Source organism: Crocodylus siamensis, chromosome 13, assembly GCF_052110815.1.
Source record: "Crocodylus siamensis isolate JL-2025a chromosome 13, ASM5211081v1, whole genome shotgun sequence".
NCBI classification, from domain to species: Eukaryota; Metazoa; Chordata; order Crocodylia; family Crocodylidae; genus Crocodylus; species Crocodylus siamensis.
The window spans coordinates 38,163,047-38,178,288 of NC_143407.1; the positions used below are offsets into that span (position 1 = coordinate 38,163,047).

At 69.8% G+C, this 15,242-nt stretch overlaps 1 protein-coding gene across 2 annotated transcripts; it reads left to right on the forward strand.

The window, feature by feature from the left end:
- Positions 1-186: 186 nt before the first annotated feature.
- LOC149854384 (scavenger receptor class F member 1-like) lies at positions 187-15,118 on the forward strand. 2 transcript variants are annotated; one of them, XM_090026669.1, is made up of 18 exons: positions 187-497; positions 583-704; positions 788-961; positions 1,330-1,493; positions 1,771-1,893; positions 4,171-4,269; positions 4,656-4,801; positions 6,198-6,399; positions 7,234-7,295; positions 7,453-7,554; positions 7,774-8,299; positions 9,343-9,561; positions 9,935-10,063; positions 10,139-10,242; positions 10,806-10,920; positions 11,381-11,505; positions 11,747-11,890; positions 12,466-15,118. In XM_090026669.1, exons 1-18 carry the CDS (start codon positions 200-202, stop codon positions 13,470-13,472), a joined length of 3,861 nt encoding a protein of 1,286 aa, XP_089882795.1. In that variant the 5' UTR covers positions 187-199; the 3' UTR covers positions 13,473-15,118. The 2 variants fall into 2 exon arrangements, with proteins under 2 accessions (XP_089882795.1, XP_089882796.1); XM_090026670.1 differs by lacking the exon at positions 4,171-4,269.
- Positions 15,119-15,242: the final 124 nt, after the last annotated feature.

Sequence of the window (15,242 nt, forward strand, 5' to 3'; positions counted from 1 at the left end):
CCGGGGCCGGGAGCAGGGCTCCCCCCGGGGCGCCGGTGCTGCGGCGCCGAGCCGGGCAGATGCGGGGCGGCAGTGAAGGCCGAGCCCTGGGGGGCGGGGCGGGGCGGGGCGGGGGGGGGCCGCGCGGGCGGGGCGGGGCCGCGCAGGCGCGGCTTTAACCGCGGGGGGGGGGCGCGGCGGGGCGGGGCCGCTGTGGGGCATGGCGGAGCCGCTGTGGCGCACGCCAGCCGCGCGCCTGGCGCCGGGCCACGTGTACCGCATGGCGGGGGCGCTGGGCGCCGAGCTGCAGCGCCTGTCGGGCCGCTTCGGCGCGGAGGCGGTGGCCGGGCTGGTGCCGCAGGTGGTCCGGCTGCTGGAGCTGCTCGAGGCGCTGGTGGGCGCGGCGGGGGCCCAGCCCGAGGCGGAGCCGGCGGCGGCGGCGGCGCTGCGGGCGCGGCTGGCCGAGCTGCAGGACGAGAGCCGGGAGCTGCGGGCGCGGCTGGCCCGGGCGCACGAGGGTAGGCAGGCGGGCGGGGCGGGGCGGGGCGGGGGTGCCTGAGCGGCCGCGGCCGCAGCTCAGGCGCGCTCTGGCCCCCGGTGCAGACGGCGCGGCGTGCCAGGAGCGGGAAGTCATGCTGCGCTTGAAGGAGGTGGTGGACAAGCAGCGGGACGAGATTCGCGCGCAGTCCCACGAGATCCTCCGCAGGAGCCGGGACACCGAAGCGGTAAGAGGCGCCGGCCGGCGCGGGGCGCGGCTGCAGGCACGCCTGCCCTGGCGCCTCACGCCCGGCTGCGCCCGGCTTTCCAGCTGCAGGAGCAGCTCGCCCGCTTCATGTCCATGAACGAGGACCTGCGCGGCAAGCTGGCTGTGACGCAGGCCCAGCTCCGGGGCGCGCTGGACAAGAGCGGCAACCCGGAGACCGCCGCGCCGCCCAGCCAGCGGGAGCAGGAGCAGCCGGCGGGCGCCCCCGGGCCCAGCGCGGTGAGTGGCTGGGGCGGAGCGAGGCCCCTGCTGCGTTCTGCGCGGAGTCCGGCGCCCTGGCCCCAGGGCTGCAGGGAGGGGCTGACCCAGCCCCGTGTCGGAGCCGGGCTGGAGCCACCGCGATCTCCTCTGGGGGCGGTTGGGCCCAGGGCTCCCTCCCGCAGCACGTGCCTGTTCGGGGAGGGGGCGCGGGAGGATCCCAGGTGCGTGGCCTCCCCGGCAGCCACAGCGGCCAGGAGCTGAGCTAAGCCTTGGCTCGAATCCCCCGGCTAGGGCGCAGCCTAAGGCTCGGTGCAGGGGCTGGGAATCGGCCACCTGGCCCCGCTCTGCCTTCGCCGCCTGCTCAGCTCTCCCTTTTTCGGTCCTAGGCCGGGATCACCTTGCCTGGGGAGGAGCTGCAGCCGTGCGACCGAGCCACCAGCTCTGCTGACGCAGGCTTCTCCAAGGAGGAGCTGCAGCAGATCCTGCAGGAGAGGAACGAACTCAAGACCAGCCTGTTCCTGGTGCAGGAGGAGCTGGCCTACTACCAGCGGTGAGTCGGGCTGCGGCCCTGCCTGCCCGGTCCAGGGCACGGCACGCACCCTGGGAGCGCTGGGGAGGGCAGGTGCCGTGTGGCTTGTGCCCGATGGTCACTTCCCTTGCGCAGCTGAGCCCTTGGCTTGGGGTGGTCGGTGCCATGCTAACCCCCAGGTCCTGCCCTGAGGGGAGCGCAGCTCTGGGCGACCCTTTCCTCTGCTTCTGGCTCTGTATGGCCTTGCGAGGCCTTCAGCCCAGCCTGGCCCTGAGTGCTGCCTGCCCCGTTCCTGCAGGGAGCTGTTGAACCAAGAGCACGTCCCTGGGCTGCTGCTGGACGCCATGAAGTCTGTTGTCAAGAGACAGAAGAAAAAAATCCGAGCCAAGATGCTGGGGACAGCGGAGGAGCCGGCGAGCAGGTGAGTCCGGCCGGCGGCGGGGCTGGGCACCGGGGCTGGGGCAGCTCTGGCTCCAGCTCCGCCCGCGCCTGGACGGACTCTGGCTCGGCCCGGCCTGTGACGCGCTGCCTGCTGCAGCGCTGAAGGACTGGGCTGAGGGGCCGCCGGGGCAGGCATGCCCTGCCTTGCCCTGCTGCCCCCGGACGGGCCCGCTCCAGCCTGCGGGTGGACTTCGTAAGCTGCTCACGGCTGGCGCTGCGCGGCTCGCCGAGGAACTCTGCTCAGCTTGTCACCCCACCGTGGGGCCACGCTGCTGGATACTGCTCATCACTGCCACGGGGCTTGGCCCCGCGGGGGGGGCTGTGGCAGCCCCAAGCGCCGTGTGGCACTGGCCATGTGCAGGCCCCTGCCCCGGCTGTCGGAGGCCCCGGCGGGCGCCACTGAGGACAGCCGTGAAGAGCTCCCAGGACAGTGGGATCCATGGGTGGTGCTGGCAGGTCTGCAGGGAAGGGCTTGCTTGTGCTTGCTGCTTGGGGACCGCTTATGCGGGGGGCCAGGTCCCCGGCACGCTCTCCGCTGCACGCACGGGGCTGCATGTGCTCAGGGCTGCATGCACTGCAGGGGCGCGGGGTGGGGCTGTCTGGTGTGCATGTTGCTGGCTTTTAAGTGCCTAATAAAGGGGCCCAGCTTTTCTACAAGGCTTTCCTCCTGCTGCTGCTTCCTGCGGGTCGGGGAGGGGAAGGAAGCAATCCACCCTGTCAAGGGTGAGGGACCAGCACCCCCTCCCAGGGCTCCTGTTTCTGGCCCCCTGGACTGGGCAGGTGGAGGGGAAGCCTTACCTGGGGGGCAGCCACGTTGTTTGGGGCCCTGCGTCTGGCAGGAGGTGGGCAGCCCTCTAGAGCTGGCACGGCAGGCCTGGACAGCCCAGAGGGCACTGTCTCGGGGCCCCGCCCTGGTGCTGCTGCAGCCCTCCAGCAGCCCCCTGCCCTGCTGTGCCCTGCCTTGCCCTGGCAGCGTGACCTCCCCAGCTCTGGGCAAGCTACATGCTGCAGGAGCTGAGTGCTCTGGGATGATGTGTGCACTCTGCCCGGCTCTCCTGTACAGGGGGTATCTTGCCCTGCCCTGCTCACCAAGCAGCCCCCAGCCTGCCGTCAGGGGCAGGGTGCTCTGGCTCCTGTGTCGTGGCCTTGTGCTCTCAGGGGCTGCAGCTGCCTCAGCTGCTGCCCATGTGGCTCTGTCCCTCCTGGCCATGGGGAGCGCCTTGTCCTTTATCTGCCAGCTGCTCAGGCTTTGTCTTCCCCAGCCCCGTCCTGGGCATCGCAGGCTGGCTACACTGACCAGACGCTGGGCCAAGAGCCGCGTGCGGCTGTGGTGCAGCCAAGGGCAGGTGACCTCCCCACCCTGGTGACCCAAGTGCCAGGCTGTCGCCCCTCTCAGGCAAGCAGCCAGGCTTGTGCCTCGGCCCTGCCGAAGCTCTCCTAGAGCTGGGTCCTTGCACAGGTTCTTCCCTGGGCCCAAAGCTATCCTGGCTGCAGCTACTGAGCGTAGCTGCCTTCCTCACTGTGCCTGGCCTCAAGGCTTGGCCGGGCCCTGCTAGCACAGGCCCCACGCCCCAGGCACATGTACTGTGTTCGGCCCCTGCCTTGCAGCATCTGCGACACTGGGGTCTCCATACAGGGACGGCGCCCTCAGGCAGGGCTGGAGCCTGTCTGTGCTGGGGCTGCCATGCAATAACCTCTGGGGACAGACTCTGCCGCCAGCAAGGGAGGGCTTGCCCTGCCCCCCCGGGATGGACAGACGGCAAACAACTCGCCCCTGGAGCCATGTTGGCTAGCTGGAGATGGGGGCAGAGGCACTGCTTGGGGAGGACTGGGCAGCGGGAGAGCCCTGGCTGCAGGAGCTCTCGCTTGGGTCGTGGGAGTGTCCCTCGCACTCCATGAATCTGCCCTGGGCTGAAAGGGCACGTGCAAATGTGTGCGTGGCTTCCAGCAGCATGTGCTGCGCAACAGAAAGAGCAGCACGTGTGCCCAGCTAGTGGCAGGAAAGGAGCCTGGGGGCATATCTGCTGACTGAGATGCGGGTGCTCCCTGGCCGTGAGGACCGTGGGGCTCAGCAGTCTCCAGATGTGGCAGGGACGCCCGTCGCTGCAGAGAGGGCTGCGACCCCAGGGGCTGTTTCTAGCTCAGCGGCCACGGCGGCCACTCCGTGCCCTGGGACAGGAGGCAGCAGCCCCGTGGCCTCAGTCTCTTCCCTGCTCGGGGTCTTGGCCCCAGGTCTGACTTCTCCTTTGCACGCTAGTGGTGATGATGATGAAGATGATGACAAGGGCTCATGGCTCCCGGCACCCGAAGCACGCGGTGTGGGCTCTCAGACCCCTGGCTCCAAAATAAGAAGCTTGTAAGTCTCTCCCGAGACTGCGGCTGTGGGGGCACAAAGGCGGGTGGCCTGGGGCCAGGGTGGGGAGGAGCTCCATGGCAGCGGGAGGAAGGAGCGCCCTGAGGCACCAGCTGCGGTGGCAGTACCAGCCTGGGCTGTTCCTGCGCACGTGCCTGTGCGGCACAGGGCCTGGCAGTGGAGCTGCCGGTAGATGGTGCCCACGGCGCAGCACGGCCCGTGTCAGAGCTGCCCCGGTGCCAGACGGCTGCTCCGGGCACTTGGCCGGTGCCTCCCAGGCGGTGACAGGGCAGCTCTCGCCACTGCTTGGCTCAGCTCCAGCACCTGCACCTCGGGCCCCTGGGAGCCTGCCCCCCACTCACCCATGGGCTCTCCTGGTTTTCCTGCAGCTTTGGCCTGTGGTATCGTGGCAGCAGCAGCTCGGACGCTTCCAGGCCAGGCAGCGCTGGAGTGTGGGAAATCATTGACTCGCAGGATATGTGCGGGGAGCAGGATAGACGTGAGCCTGTAGCTAGTGCCCCCGGCGAGCCAGCGAGTGAGTGACCGGGGACCTGGCCTGGCCCAGCTGCGGCCCTCTCCCTCCACCCGGTGCCCAGGACGCGCTCCCGGACAACACGGTGGCCTCGGCTGTGCTTGGGGCGTTGCTCTCCATGTCGCAGAGCCCATTCCCACCGTGGCTGCAGAGGCAGCGTTGGAGCAAGTTCCAGCATGGGGCATCCTCACCACTGCTCTGATGGTGCTGGGCAGCAACTCGCAGCCCAGTGTCCCCATGCTGCGCATCCCCACCTGTTCCCGTCGCCAGCCCGGACACATCCAGCTGCCGGACGACTGCCTTGGCTTTGTGCCCTCTGTGCCAGTGCTGTGCCTTGTGTCCCAGGAGCAGGACGAGGCGCGTTCCCCACGGCAGCAGGTTGGCTCAGCCGTGCAGGCAGTGTGGGACGTGGATGTGTTGCCAGGCCTTGGGGTCCAGCCTGTTGGCTGACGAGATTGTGGCCAGGATGCTGCTTTCTTGCTGTGGGCCTGGGATCAGCCCCAGAAATAAACCCGTCGGGTGCTGCGCTGTGCCCGGCATCCCGAGCTGTGCCCGTGTTCTCGGTGGCTGGCCGTGCCCGCGGCTGGCGGGGAGGCTGTCGACGCCCCGGCAGGTCGTGCCGGCAGCAAGGGCCGTCTTGTTACGGAGTCACCTCTGGCTGCCCCGTGCCTGGCTGCTCCCTGCGGTGCCAGCTGAGGGTCCAGCCTTCACCTTGGCCCCAGAAGGCTGTTACCTGGGCACCTGCTGGGCACATGGCAGAGCCCCCTCCCCAGTGCTGGCAGGGAGCTGCCTTGTCTGGTCGGTGTTTGCTGCTCTTGTGGCTCCAGTCCCGGAGGGGTTGCAGCCCAGAAAGTGCCTGGGGGTGCCGCCGGCCCGGTGGCCCCCGACCTGCTCCACGTCATGCTCACGGGGCAGGAAAAAGATGTTTCCTGTGCATCCGCTGCTGTGGCGCCAGGAGAGGTGGCTGAACGGTGGGGGCTGGAGACATGCCAGCCCGGTCCGTGCAGCTCGTGCTGGCTTCCAGGGGGGTGAGGCTGGTGGAGGCCTAGGCCTTTCCCACAGCTCCATCGTGCCCCAGAGGCCGGATGCACGAGGCCGTGTTGTGCCTGCCTGGCCCTTGGGGGTGGCAGCACCCAGGGCTGTGCCCAGGGTGAGGGAAAAGGTATGAGGCGCATGGAGGAGCCAGGCGGCGCAAGGCCTCCCTTGTGCCCGGCTCAGCGCAGCAGGGTGCAGGCTCAGGCTGAGGCACTGGGAAGCTCTGGCCTCTGTCTGTCGTGCGGGCATCTGGCTTGGGCCAGCAGTGAGGCAAAGGCCTGGGGAAAGCCCGTGTGAGCCCAGCCTGCCTCCCTGCCCCCTTGGCGCGGGGCTTTCTCACCTCCTCCCTCCCGCGTTTCCTCAGGAAGCAGAAAGGAGGAAACTCAAAGCCAGGGAGAGGAAGCAGGCGAACCGGAGGAGACGGGCAGGCTGGACGGCGAGCACTGCGCTGGGCAGCCCGGCATGGCGCGGCTGCGGGTGCTGTTCTGCCTCCAGCTCCTGCCCTGGGCCTGGGGCTCCGCGCAGGAGCTGGACGCAGCCGGGAGGAACGTGTGCGCGGACGAGAGGTAGGACGATGGCCGGGCGGTGGGACGCGGGGAGGGGAATGCGCCCTTGGCCGTGGCACAGGATGGGCGAGGGTGGGAGGCAGCCGCACTCGTGGGGTGGGGAAGGGGCCTGGTACCACAGGTCATGCGGGGGGGCAGAGCAGCTGACCGGTGCCTGGGCGATGGACTTGTACTGGTCAGGAGTGGAGCAGGACGCTTGTAGGTGTTGCATAGCCCAGGCCCGGGCATAGGCCCGGCGATACTGTGTGGCCACTGGCTCCCCACGGTGCTACGTGGCGCCTGTGCAGAGCCAGGCAGCCCCGTCCCTCAGAGCCACCCTGGGCACGTGGGATCTGAGGGGGGGGTCTCGTGTCCTTGCCCAGCCCCATGCAGGGGCTGGGCGGCCGTGTCTCTGGCCCAGGCTCTTGGAGGCTGGGGATCCCTGCAGGTGCCGGCTCTGACCTGCCCTCGGGCCCTCGTCGCCCATCCCGCCTGTGGCGGCAGAGCCCTGTGCTGCTCCCGCCTCGCCAGGGAGCTGTTCGCGGGGCCGAGGCTGTGGAGCCCCAGTGCCTGGCGGGGGCGGGCCGCGGGCCGTGGTGCCACGCAGGCAGGGCTTGGCCACCGGGCCAGGCACCCCCACCCCCAGCTTCCCGCCTGCGCTGGCTCCCTGCCCGGGGCCCTGCCTCCACGCGCTCCCGTCCTCCGCTTGCCCCAGGGCCCGGCCTCGGCCTCGGCCTCCTTCCGGCCCAAGCCCTGTGGATTTCCAGGCTGCACCATCTCCGGGCAGCGTGTGGCTCCCTACAGCAGCCCTGCGGCCTGCACCCGGCTGGGGCTCACGATGTGCTCTCCCTGCAGTGTCCTCACGGGCCTGGCGTGCTGCCCCGGCTGGAGGCAGGAAGGCAGGGAGTGCCCGGCTGGTGAGTGACCAGGCTTCAGCCCTGCAGGGTGCCCAGTGGGGCTGGCGGGCTGCCAGCTCTCGGGGACGGGGTTACGGCAGGCCAGGGGTGCCTGGCTGGGATGGACGGGGCTGGGCGTGGGAGTGCTGCGCTGAGCTGCCCGTTGCTGCTGTGACAGCACTGTGCGAGGGTGAGGACGCCTGCGCGGCCGACGAGGTGTGTGTGAAGCCGGGGGTCTGCCGCTGCAAGCCTGGCTTCTTCGGGGCCCACTGCAGCTCCCGTGAGTACGGCGGGGCCGGAGGAAGGGGTTGGGGGATGGGCCCACCTCCTCCCCGCCCCACAGGCGCAGACAGATGGGCGCAGCCGTTCCCATTGCCCGACGGCCTCGGTGGCGGGCAGCTCCTGTCCTGTGCCTCTCCCGTGGTGCAGGGGCCCTGTGGAGCTGCCCACTGGCCCTGGCGCAGCCCCGGCTCCAGCTGCTTTCCTCTTCCCTTCGCAGGCTGCCCTGACCAGTACTGGGGCCCTGACTGCAAGCAGAGCTGTCTGTGCCACCCGCACGGGAAGTGCAACCCTGCCACCGGCCACTGCACGTGCTATGCCAATCGCTGGGGATCTCTCTGCCAGTTCCCATGCCCGTGCGGGCCTCACGGTCGCTGCCACCCCCTCACCGGAGCTTGCCTGTGCGAGCCGGGCTGGTGGGCACCGACCTGCAAGCGGCAGTGTCAGTGCAACCTGTCTGGCTCCCGCTGCGACCCCGCCACCGGGCAGTGCCTCTGTGCCCAAGGCTGGTGGGGCAGGCGGTGCAGCTTTCCGTGCTCCTGCCACCTCTCCCCGTGCGCCCAGGACTCGGGGAAGTGCGAGTGCAAGGTGGGGTCCTGGGGCACGTCATGCCAGCACCAGTGTGACTGCCTGCACGGGAGCTGCAGCCCTCTCACTGGGTCCTGTACCTGCAGCCCTGGCTACCAGGGCAGGAGCTGCAGGGACCCCTGCCCAGCCGGGCACTATGGACTGCAGTGCAGGCACAGGTAAGAGCAGCGCTGCTCTGCACCGGCTCCCGGGAGGGGCTGCCCAAGAGCCCCACAGCCCAGCCACGCTGGGGGAGGTCAGTGCTGGGACCTGAGCCTGGCTCTTGCCCAGGAAGGAGCGAGAGGAAGCTGTGCCGGGGTTGGGAGGCAGGCTGAACAACCGCACGTGCCCCTGGGGAGTCCTTGTCGTGGACTGTTGGCCAGGGTGGAGGAACAGGCGGCTCAGTTCTCCATGGGGCAGCCCCATAGGGTAACTGCCTGACCCGAATTGGGCTGGACAGTCCCGAAATGGGCGCATAAAGTTGTGATCCCAGGCTGCGGGACAGCATGTGACCCAGACTGGCGGTATTGTGCAGGGATCAGGGTTTTCCGTTCGCAGCGGGATATGTTGCCCCTGCAGGCGGGTAGTTCCAGCAGTGCGGGGCTGCCCGGGGTGCAGGGGGAGTGGGGTGCAGGGGCACCGCGTGTGTGCACGCACACGCGCATGTGGCAGCCAGGCAGCGTGGAGAGCAGCTTTGCAGGTAGGCTGGGGGTGGGGGCGCAAATTGAGGCCCCCACCGTGAAGGAGGGAGTGGGGCTGGGGCTGGGGCTGGGGGTGCTAACCGCTGGGGCAGCGATGCAGGGACATGGGGCTGGCCAGAGCGGGGTCCCGTGGGACTTGGAGCCCCGAGTCCACAGCCGGCAGCCAGGGGGGAGAGGAGGCGGGCATGCGTCCTGCCTTCCTGTTGTGACACGGTGCTGTCGCCCCACGGCTCTGCCGCGTGCTGGCTCCGCCGGCCCAGGGAGGTCTCGTCGGGCCGCTGCTGCCAACCCCAGGGACTGCACGGGGCATTGCCCGCGGGGTGGAGCTGTGTGCTGGCGGCGCGGGGGAGGCTGTGGGGGGTTCCCGGAGGCACGTGGCAAGGTGGTCCCGGCTCCAGTGTCGGGTCATCGATGGCTGGGGTGCTGCTGCGTGGGGCAGAGGACTGGGGCCTCCGCTGCCTCCTGGTCCAGCCCCGCTACCTGCCGCACTGATCACCCCCTTCCCGCTGATCACCCGGCAGCTGCGGGCGCTGCAAGCAGAGCCAGCCCTGCTCGCCCACGGATGGGTTGTGCCTGGCGTGCGAGCCGGGCTGGAACGGGACCCTGTGCAACCAGCCCTGCCTGCCTGGACGCTACGGGGAGAACTGTTCCCAGGCCTGTCCCCAGTGCCGGGGTGGGGAGACCTGCCACCCGGAGACCGGCACCTGCCAGGACTGCGATCCCGGCTGGACAGGACCCAGGTACAGGCCCTGCGCGGGGCAGGACGGGGCCGCCAGCTCCTTTCTGGTCTCAGGCGTGTGCAGGGAGCATGTGGGAGCTCCCCCTCCCCCCCCAGAGACCCGACTCTGGCCCTGCTAGTCGCCCACAAAACCGTGATCGCTGGTGCCCTCAGGCAAGGGGAGCAGAGGCAGTCCTGCACCCTGTGAGGCCCTTATACTAGTATCCTCGTGCCCGCAGGCTCTCCCGGTCTCCCAGCTCCTCGGTGCTGTCGGCGTCTGTGCTCCCAGAGGGGTGGGATGGGGCAGGCTGTGCTGTGAGCCCGTCAAACCGGGTGCAGAGCAGGGTGCATCCCAGCCTTGGTCTGCTTGCCAGTCCTGTCTGATCTCCCCGCAGGTGCGATGCACCCTGCCCGGATGGCATGTTTGGGGACAGGTGCCAGGTCCCGTGCCCAGTGTGCCTCAATGGGCGCTGCGACCCGGTGTCTGGGGAGTGCGTCTGCCAGGCTGGCTACTGGGGCAGCAGGTAAGAGCAAGGGGCTCATGGGGCAGAGCCAGCCCGTTCCCACAGGGCCTCTCCCATCTCTCTCTGTCCCCACAGCTGCAATGAGACCTGCCGGGACGGGTTCTTTGGCATGAACTGCTCGTCCCCCTGCCTGTGTGTGGGGGGCCCCTGCCACCCGCTCTCCGGGGACTGTGCATTCGGTGAGTGACGCCCTGCCCTGCCCTGCCCGCACCACTTCCCTCGTTTCCCGGAACCAGCAGCTCCTGCTCCTCGGCCTCTGTTCCCACCTCCGTGGCTTTGGCTTCCTGCCGCAGCCCCCTCCCCGTGGGCCAGATGGATGTGCCTGGCACGCCAGGCTCTGCGCTGGGGGAGAGAAGGGCCCACTTCTGCAGAGCTTTACCTGGACTGCAGCCCTTGCTCTGTTGCCGGGTCTGTGCCCAGCCTGCGGGCAGGCAGCGCTGTCATCCAGAGCGTGTGAGCAAGGGCAGGGCCACCCGCCCGCTTCTGCGGCAGAGTTGTTCCTCCAAGCCCGCCCCAGCGATGAGAGGGACCCAGGCTTGACGCTCCCTGGCCATCAGCGGGGCGCATTGCTCTGCCTGTTGCGGGGGCCAAGGCCAGTGCTGGGCAGGGGTCCCAAACTGTGCTGGCCCCGTCCCAGGGGCCTGGTGCTGCTTGGCACTTGCTGGGCTGCAGCTGCTGTCGCTTGGCCCTGCTGCGCTGGCAGTCCAGGACCTCACCCCGGGCTGCCTGGCCTCTCCTGCAGGGTCTCGCCACCAGGGCGCCCTGATCGCAGGCGTGCTCGTCCCACTGCTGCTCCTGCTGCTCTGCATCGCCTGCTGCTGCTGCTGCGGGACCGGCCCAGCGGAGGCGAGGGACAGGTACCTGGAGGAGCTGCCTGGGGCAGGGAGGGGAGCGGCTACGGGCTCTGGGCTGGCCCGGGCCAAGCAGAGCCACCCGAGGCATGAAGAGGAGCGGTAGCGGCTCCCCCTGAGCCGAGGCCTGGGGGACTTGTGTGCTCCCGCTGAAGCCCATTGTACTGCGCTGCGCCTCCCTGAGTTGCCCGCTCGTCCTCCTGGGTAAGTCGGCCCAGGGCCCCAGCACTCGAGCCTGGGCAGAGCCGGGGTGTCTCAGCTCTGGGCTGTGGGAACGTGCGGACCCATCGGCATCCCCCGTAGCATCCAGATCTGGGCCGCTTCCTGCAGTGACCTGCAGATGTGCAGACGGGCCCCCCGGGACTCGCGCAAGGGGCAGAGGTGGGGTTGCTGCCTGGGGGCAGGGAGCTCCCCCCCGCCAGGAGCCGGGCTTCTCCACCTGCTCTGCTCTGTTCCTGCTCCCCAGGGCAGCCGCAGCTGACGCAGACGTGCTGTCCCGAATGAAGCACCACGTGCAGGGTGTGCTGGGCAACCTCAGCTCCATGCTGCCTTGCTTCTCGCTGGGGGGCTACAAGCTCCCCCGGGTCACAGGTAAGAGCAGGCTGTGGGCTCTGCCTTGCCTTGTCGGGCCTTCGCAGCCGGGGTGGAGCCGCCTCCTGGCACGCGGGGGCTGGGCTGGGCTGGGCGCACCCCGAGCTTTGCCCACCCCTTTCAACCAGCACCACCATGCGCGAGCGAGCGACTGCCCCAGAGGTGGTGCAGCCCGTGGGCAGCGGGGAGGTGGCAGCCAGCCTGGCGCGGCGTCCCGATGGGGTTGCTCCTTCCCTTGCAGTCTCGCACCACGACGCCGAGATGCCCTTCAACCCCAGCTTCATCGAGCCGCCCTCTGCGGCCTGGGCCTCGGACAGCTCCTTCTCCTCCTTCGACTCGGATGACGACGGCCCGGCCTACTGCGTCCCTGCCCTTGCCGTGGAAGGTAATGTTGCCGTGCTTGGGCGCTCTCTCCGACCCCTGGGCGAGTCTCCCTGCGGCAGTCGGTCCCCTGGCGCACAGGCCTTTGTGCGGGGTGACTTTTGCTGCCTGCACACATGGGGTTGGGCTGGGGGGTCAGCCCTGGGAAATGGCACTTGCTGGGTCTCCTGCTACGTGAAGCTCCAAATTTTTCTGTCTCTGCACAGTCTGCTCAGGGCTGCTGCAGTGGGTGTCCGAGCTGTGCACCCCCAGACGCTGTTGATCTCGAAAGCTGCTCTCTGGAGCCAGCTCGGGGCACCTGGGCATCCACAGCAGCCCCGCGTTAGGCCTGCGTTGGGCCCCCCATGGATGTGTGGGAGCCTTCCGGCCCAGCGCCTTCCCCTCCACCCTGCCCCATAAACCCAGAGCCTGTCGGTGGGTGAAGGAGATGTGACCCCAGTAGCTCTTGTGCTGGGAGCTACGGCCCCCTGGAGCCCTGCCTGTGGCCAGGAGCAGATGGCCACGTGATGTGACCTTGACCCCGTGGCAGGGGGTCCCGTCATGTGCTGGGAGCCTTCACCCCCCCTTCCTTGTCCTCAGACGTGCCAGCAGGCTCTGAGCCTCAGGAAGGCGGCTCCCCAAGGAGCGAGTTGCCCGACGCAATGGCCTTTAACTCGGAAGAGGTCTCCCAGCCGTTCATCATCCCCCGCACGTCCAGCATTGCCAAGGCCAAGAGGCCCTCGGTGTCGTTTGCTGAAGGCACGAAGTTTGGCCCTCAGTGTAGAAGCGGCTCTGTGGAGATGCCCAGCGCCTCCCGGAAGCCCAAGGCCTCTTGGGGTCTCCCCAAGGCCCCCCCGGCCGACGCGGAGGAGAGTGCCCAGCCAGGTGGGCAGCCCAACGACTACGAAAACGCAGAGCCCATTGCCACGGGTGAAGACAGCCACCGGCCCTCGCCCCGGAGCACCCCAGGGGGCCGGAGGAGGGTGGTGTCCAGCACCCGGCATGTGGCCCAGAGGGTGGAGGCCCTCGAGGCAGCGTCGAAGCTGGAGCAGAACGTCACGACGATTTACATGACGGTGGGCACGGCGAGGAGGGGCACCCGGCACAGCGGGGGCAGCCGAGGGAGCGGAGAGGGGCCAGTGCAGGCGGTTCTCAAACGGCTGGGCAGTTTCCAGAGAGGGAAGAGGGCCTCCAAGGAGGAGCCCAAAGTGCGCAGAGGCCCCGAGAGCATCCAGAAGCCTCCCCGCCGGGCCCGGGGCCAGGAGAGGGACTCCACCCCCACCTCTCCCCAGCAGAGAGAGGGCACCAAGAGCCTAGGCCCCGGCACCACTGAGCCCCCCGCAGAGCCACAGCAGCACCGTCCTGGGCAGAGGCCATCTCCTGTCCCCGCAACGCCTGGGGTTTGGGACGCGGAGGCCCAGGGGGAAGACGAGGCCGAGCGGAGCGAGGGTCCCAAGCGCGCTGGAAAGCTGGAAGCAGACGGAGAGGCGGCAGCTGAGGAAGAGGAGCCGAAGTACGAGAACGTGACTCCCTATCGCAGCACCCTGCCGAGCAGCCCCTCGGGCGAGCCCCAGGCCGCCACCGCAGAACATGAGGCCAGCCCCTGAGACCCGCGGGGCCAAACCCTGCCCTGCTGCTGCCCTCAGCCTCCCGCAGCAGAGCCCGAGCCAGAGCCGGGCGGGCCTGCAGCTCCTCCGCCCCCAGACTTCCCTGCCGGACACGCTGCGCTAGCTGGATCCGCGCCTCGTGCCTCCCTTGAGCCCGTGCCCCAGGTCAGGGGCCGCGTTGTGCTCCCAGCAGGCAGCCTGCCCAGCACAGCACTGGCCCCTGCTGCGCCACGGTGACCTACGTGTGCAGGGGGCTCATTGCCAGGCACGGGCGCTGGTCAGACATGACTGCACCGCAACTGCGTGGAAAGCCTGGGCGCTGACCTTGGTTCAGCTGCTCCTGGGCTTCCCCCTGCGCGGGGGATGCCCAGGCTTCCCAGGCCGCCACCTCGGCTCTGCAGGTGGGAGGGTGGTTTGGCTCCCCCGGGCTTGCTGCAGCTGGCAAGGTGCAGCTTCTCCAGGCATCCCGCTGCCTGCCAGGGCTGCCCCTGCTCCCCGGGCCCTGGGAGCCTAGCCCCTGGCCTCCACAGCTCCCCCGTCTGGGGCTGCCTCGCTGCCTGCAACTTCTGCTGCCTCGGGGGTGCGGGCAGGACCTGCTGCATGGGCCCATTTAGGAGTGGCCCCCTGGGCCCGCGTGCTGTGAGCTCCGGGACGGGACTGGTTCAAGGGCGCACGTGCCACCGCAACGGCTGGTCGGGGCCCGCAGCCACGTACCCGGCCCGCCGTCCTGGGGAGGCTTGCGGGAACGGGAGTGCTGGCGTGGAGGGGGGCTTTTTGGTTCACTGTGCTGCCTGGGGATGGAAGCAGCCCGGCAACGGTTAATGTTAGCTGCGGCAACGCGGGCTCCCGCGGGTCTCCCGAGCCGCAGTGCACTCGTGCCCCAGTCCCTCTAGCTCCAGCCCCTGTGAAACGTGGTGCTGCTGTGGCACCCGGGCCCTGGGGCTGGGCTTGCCCGCGTGTAAGGGGGCTGCATGCTGTGAGCAAGAGGGGGACTCCTGTCCATCGGGGCCTGGGTCCAGCGCCACCCAGCCACGGCGCTGTCCTGCAGTGCAGCGCTGCTGGCGCCACGAGGCTCGGGGCCCCGGGCAGCGGCCTCGCTCCCGCCCTGGGGCTTCGTGCCGCGCTGTCCTGGCGGTCGGGATTCAGCGCGTGTGACTGCAGCCGCGAGCGGCGGGGCTGGGAATGCCTGGGGGCGAGGACGCTCCTGCCGTGGGCAGTAATCCTGTGCTGAGGGTGCTGGATCGTGTCTGAGGGCGGCCAGGTTCAAGCCCTCCCCGCTCCGCCCGGCATGCAGCGCGGCTCCGGCGCCGCGGCCGCGGCGGCTGCTTCCCGGCCGGGGCCGCGGCGGTGCCGGGCAGGGGATTTCCTGTTTTGCAGTCGCGGTGGGCGCGAGACCTGCCCTGGGCCCAGGCTGCGGCGTGCGCCCAGCCCCCGGGCCCGCCGCCTTCTCTTTGGCGGATACTTTACTGCAGGGGCCGGGAAGCAGCCTGTTTCTGAGGAGCCGGCGTGCCTCCGAGCCGCCGGCCCCGGGTGACGACTGCCCCTGTGCGCCCGGGCTCGGGGCCGGCGGCAGCGCGCTGGCCTCCCGCCGGCAGGAGCACGGCCCCGCCGAGGAGATCTTCACCCTGATTAAAATGTCTTCTGTGCCCGCGGCTGCCGTTTGCTCCGCGTTTCCCGGCGCGGGGGGCGGGCGCTGCGGCCGGCAGGCGGCGCCGGGTGCGGGGGATGCGCGGGGCGGGGCGGGAGCGGCGCGGATTGGCGGGAGCCTGT

Excerpts from the sequence above, each read along its gene's own strand:
- LOC149854384 (XM_090026669.1), top strand. The coding sequence starts at position 200 with ATGGCGGAGCCGCTGTGGCGCACGCCAGCCGCGCGCCTGGCGCCGGGC. Across the intron at positions 7,296-7,452 it reads AGGCAGGGAGTGCCCGGCTG|CACTGTGCGAGGGTGAGGAC; the intron begins GTGAGTGACCAG and ends CTGCTGTGACAG. Across the intron at positions 10,243-10,805 it reads CTCCGGGGACTGTGCATTCG|GGTCTCGCCACCAGGGCGCC; the intron begins GTGAGTGACGCC and ends CCTCTCCTGCAG.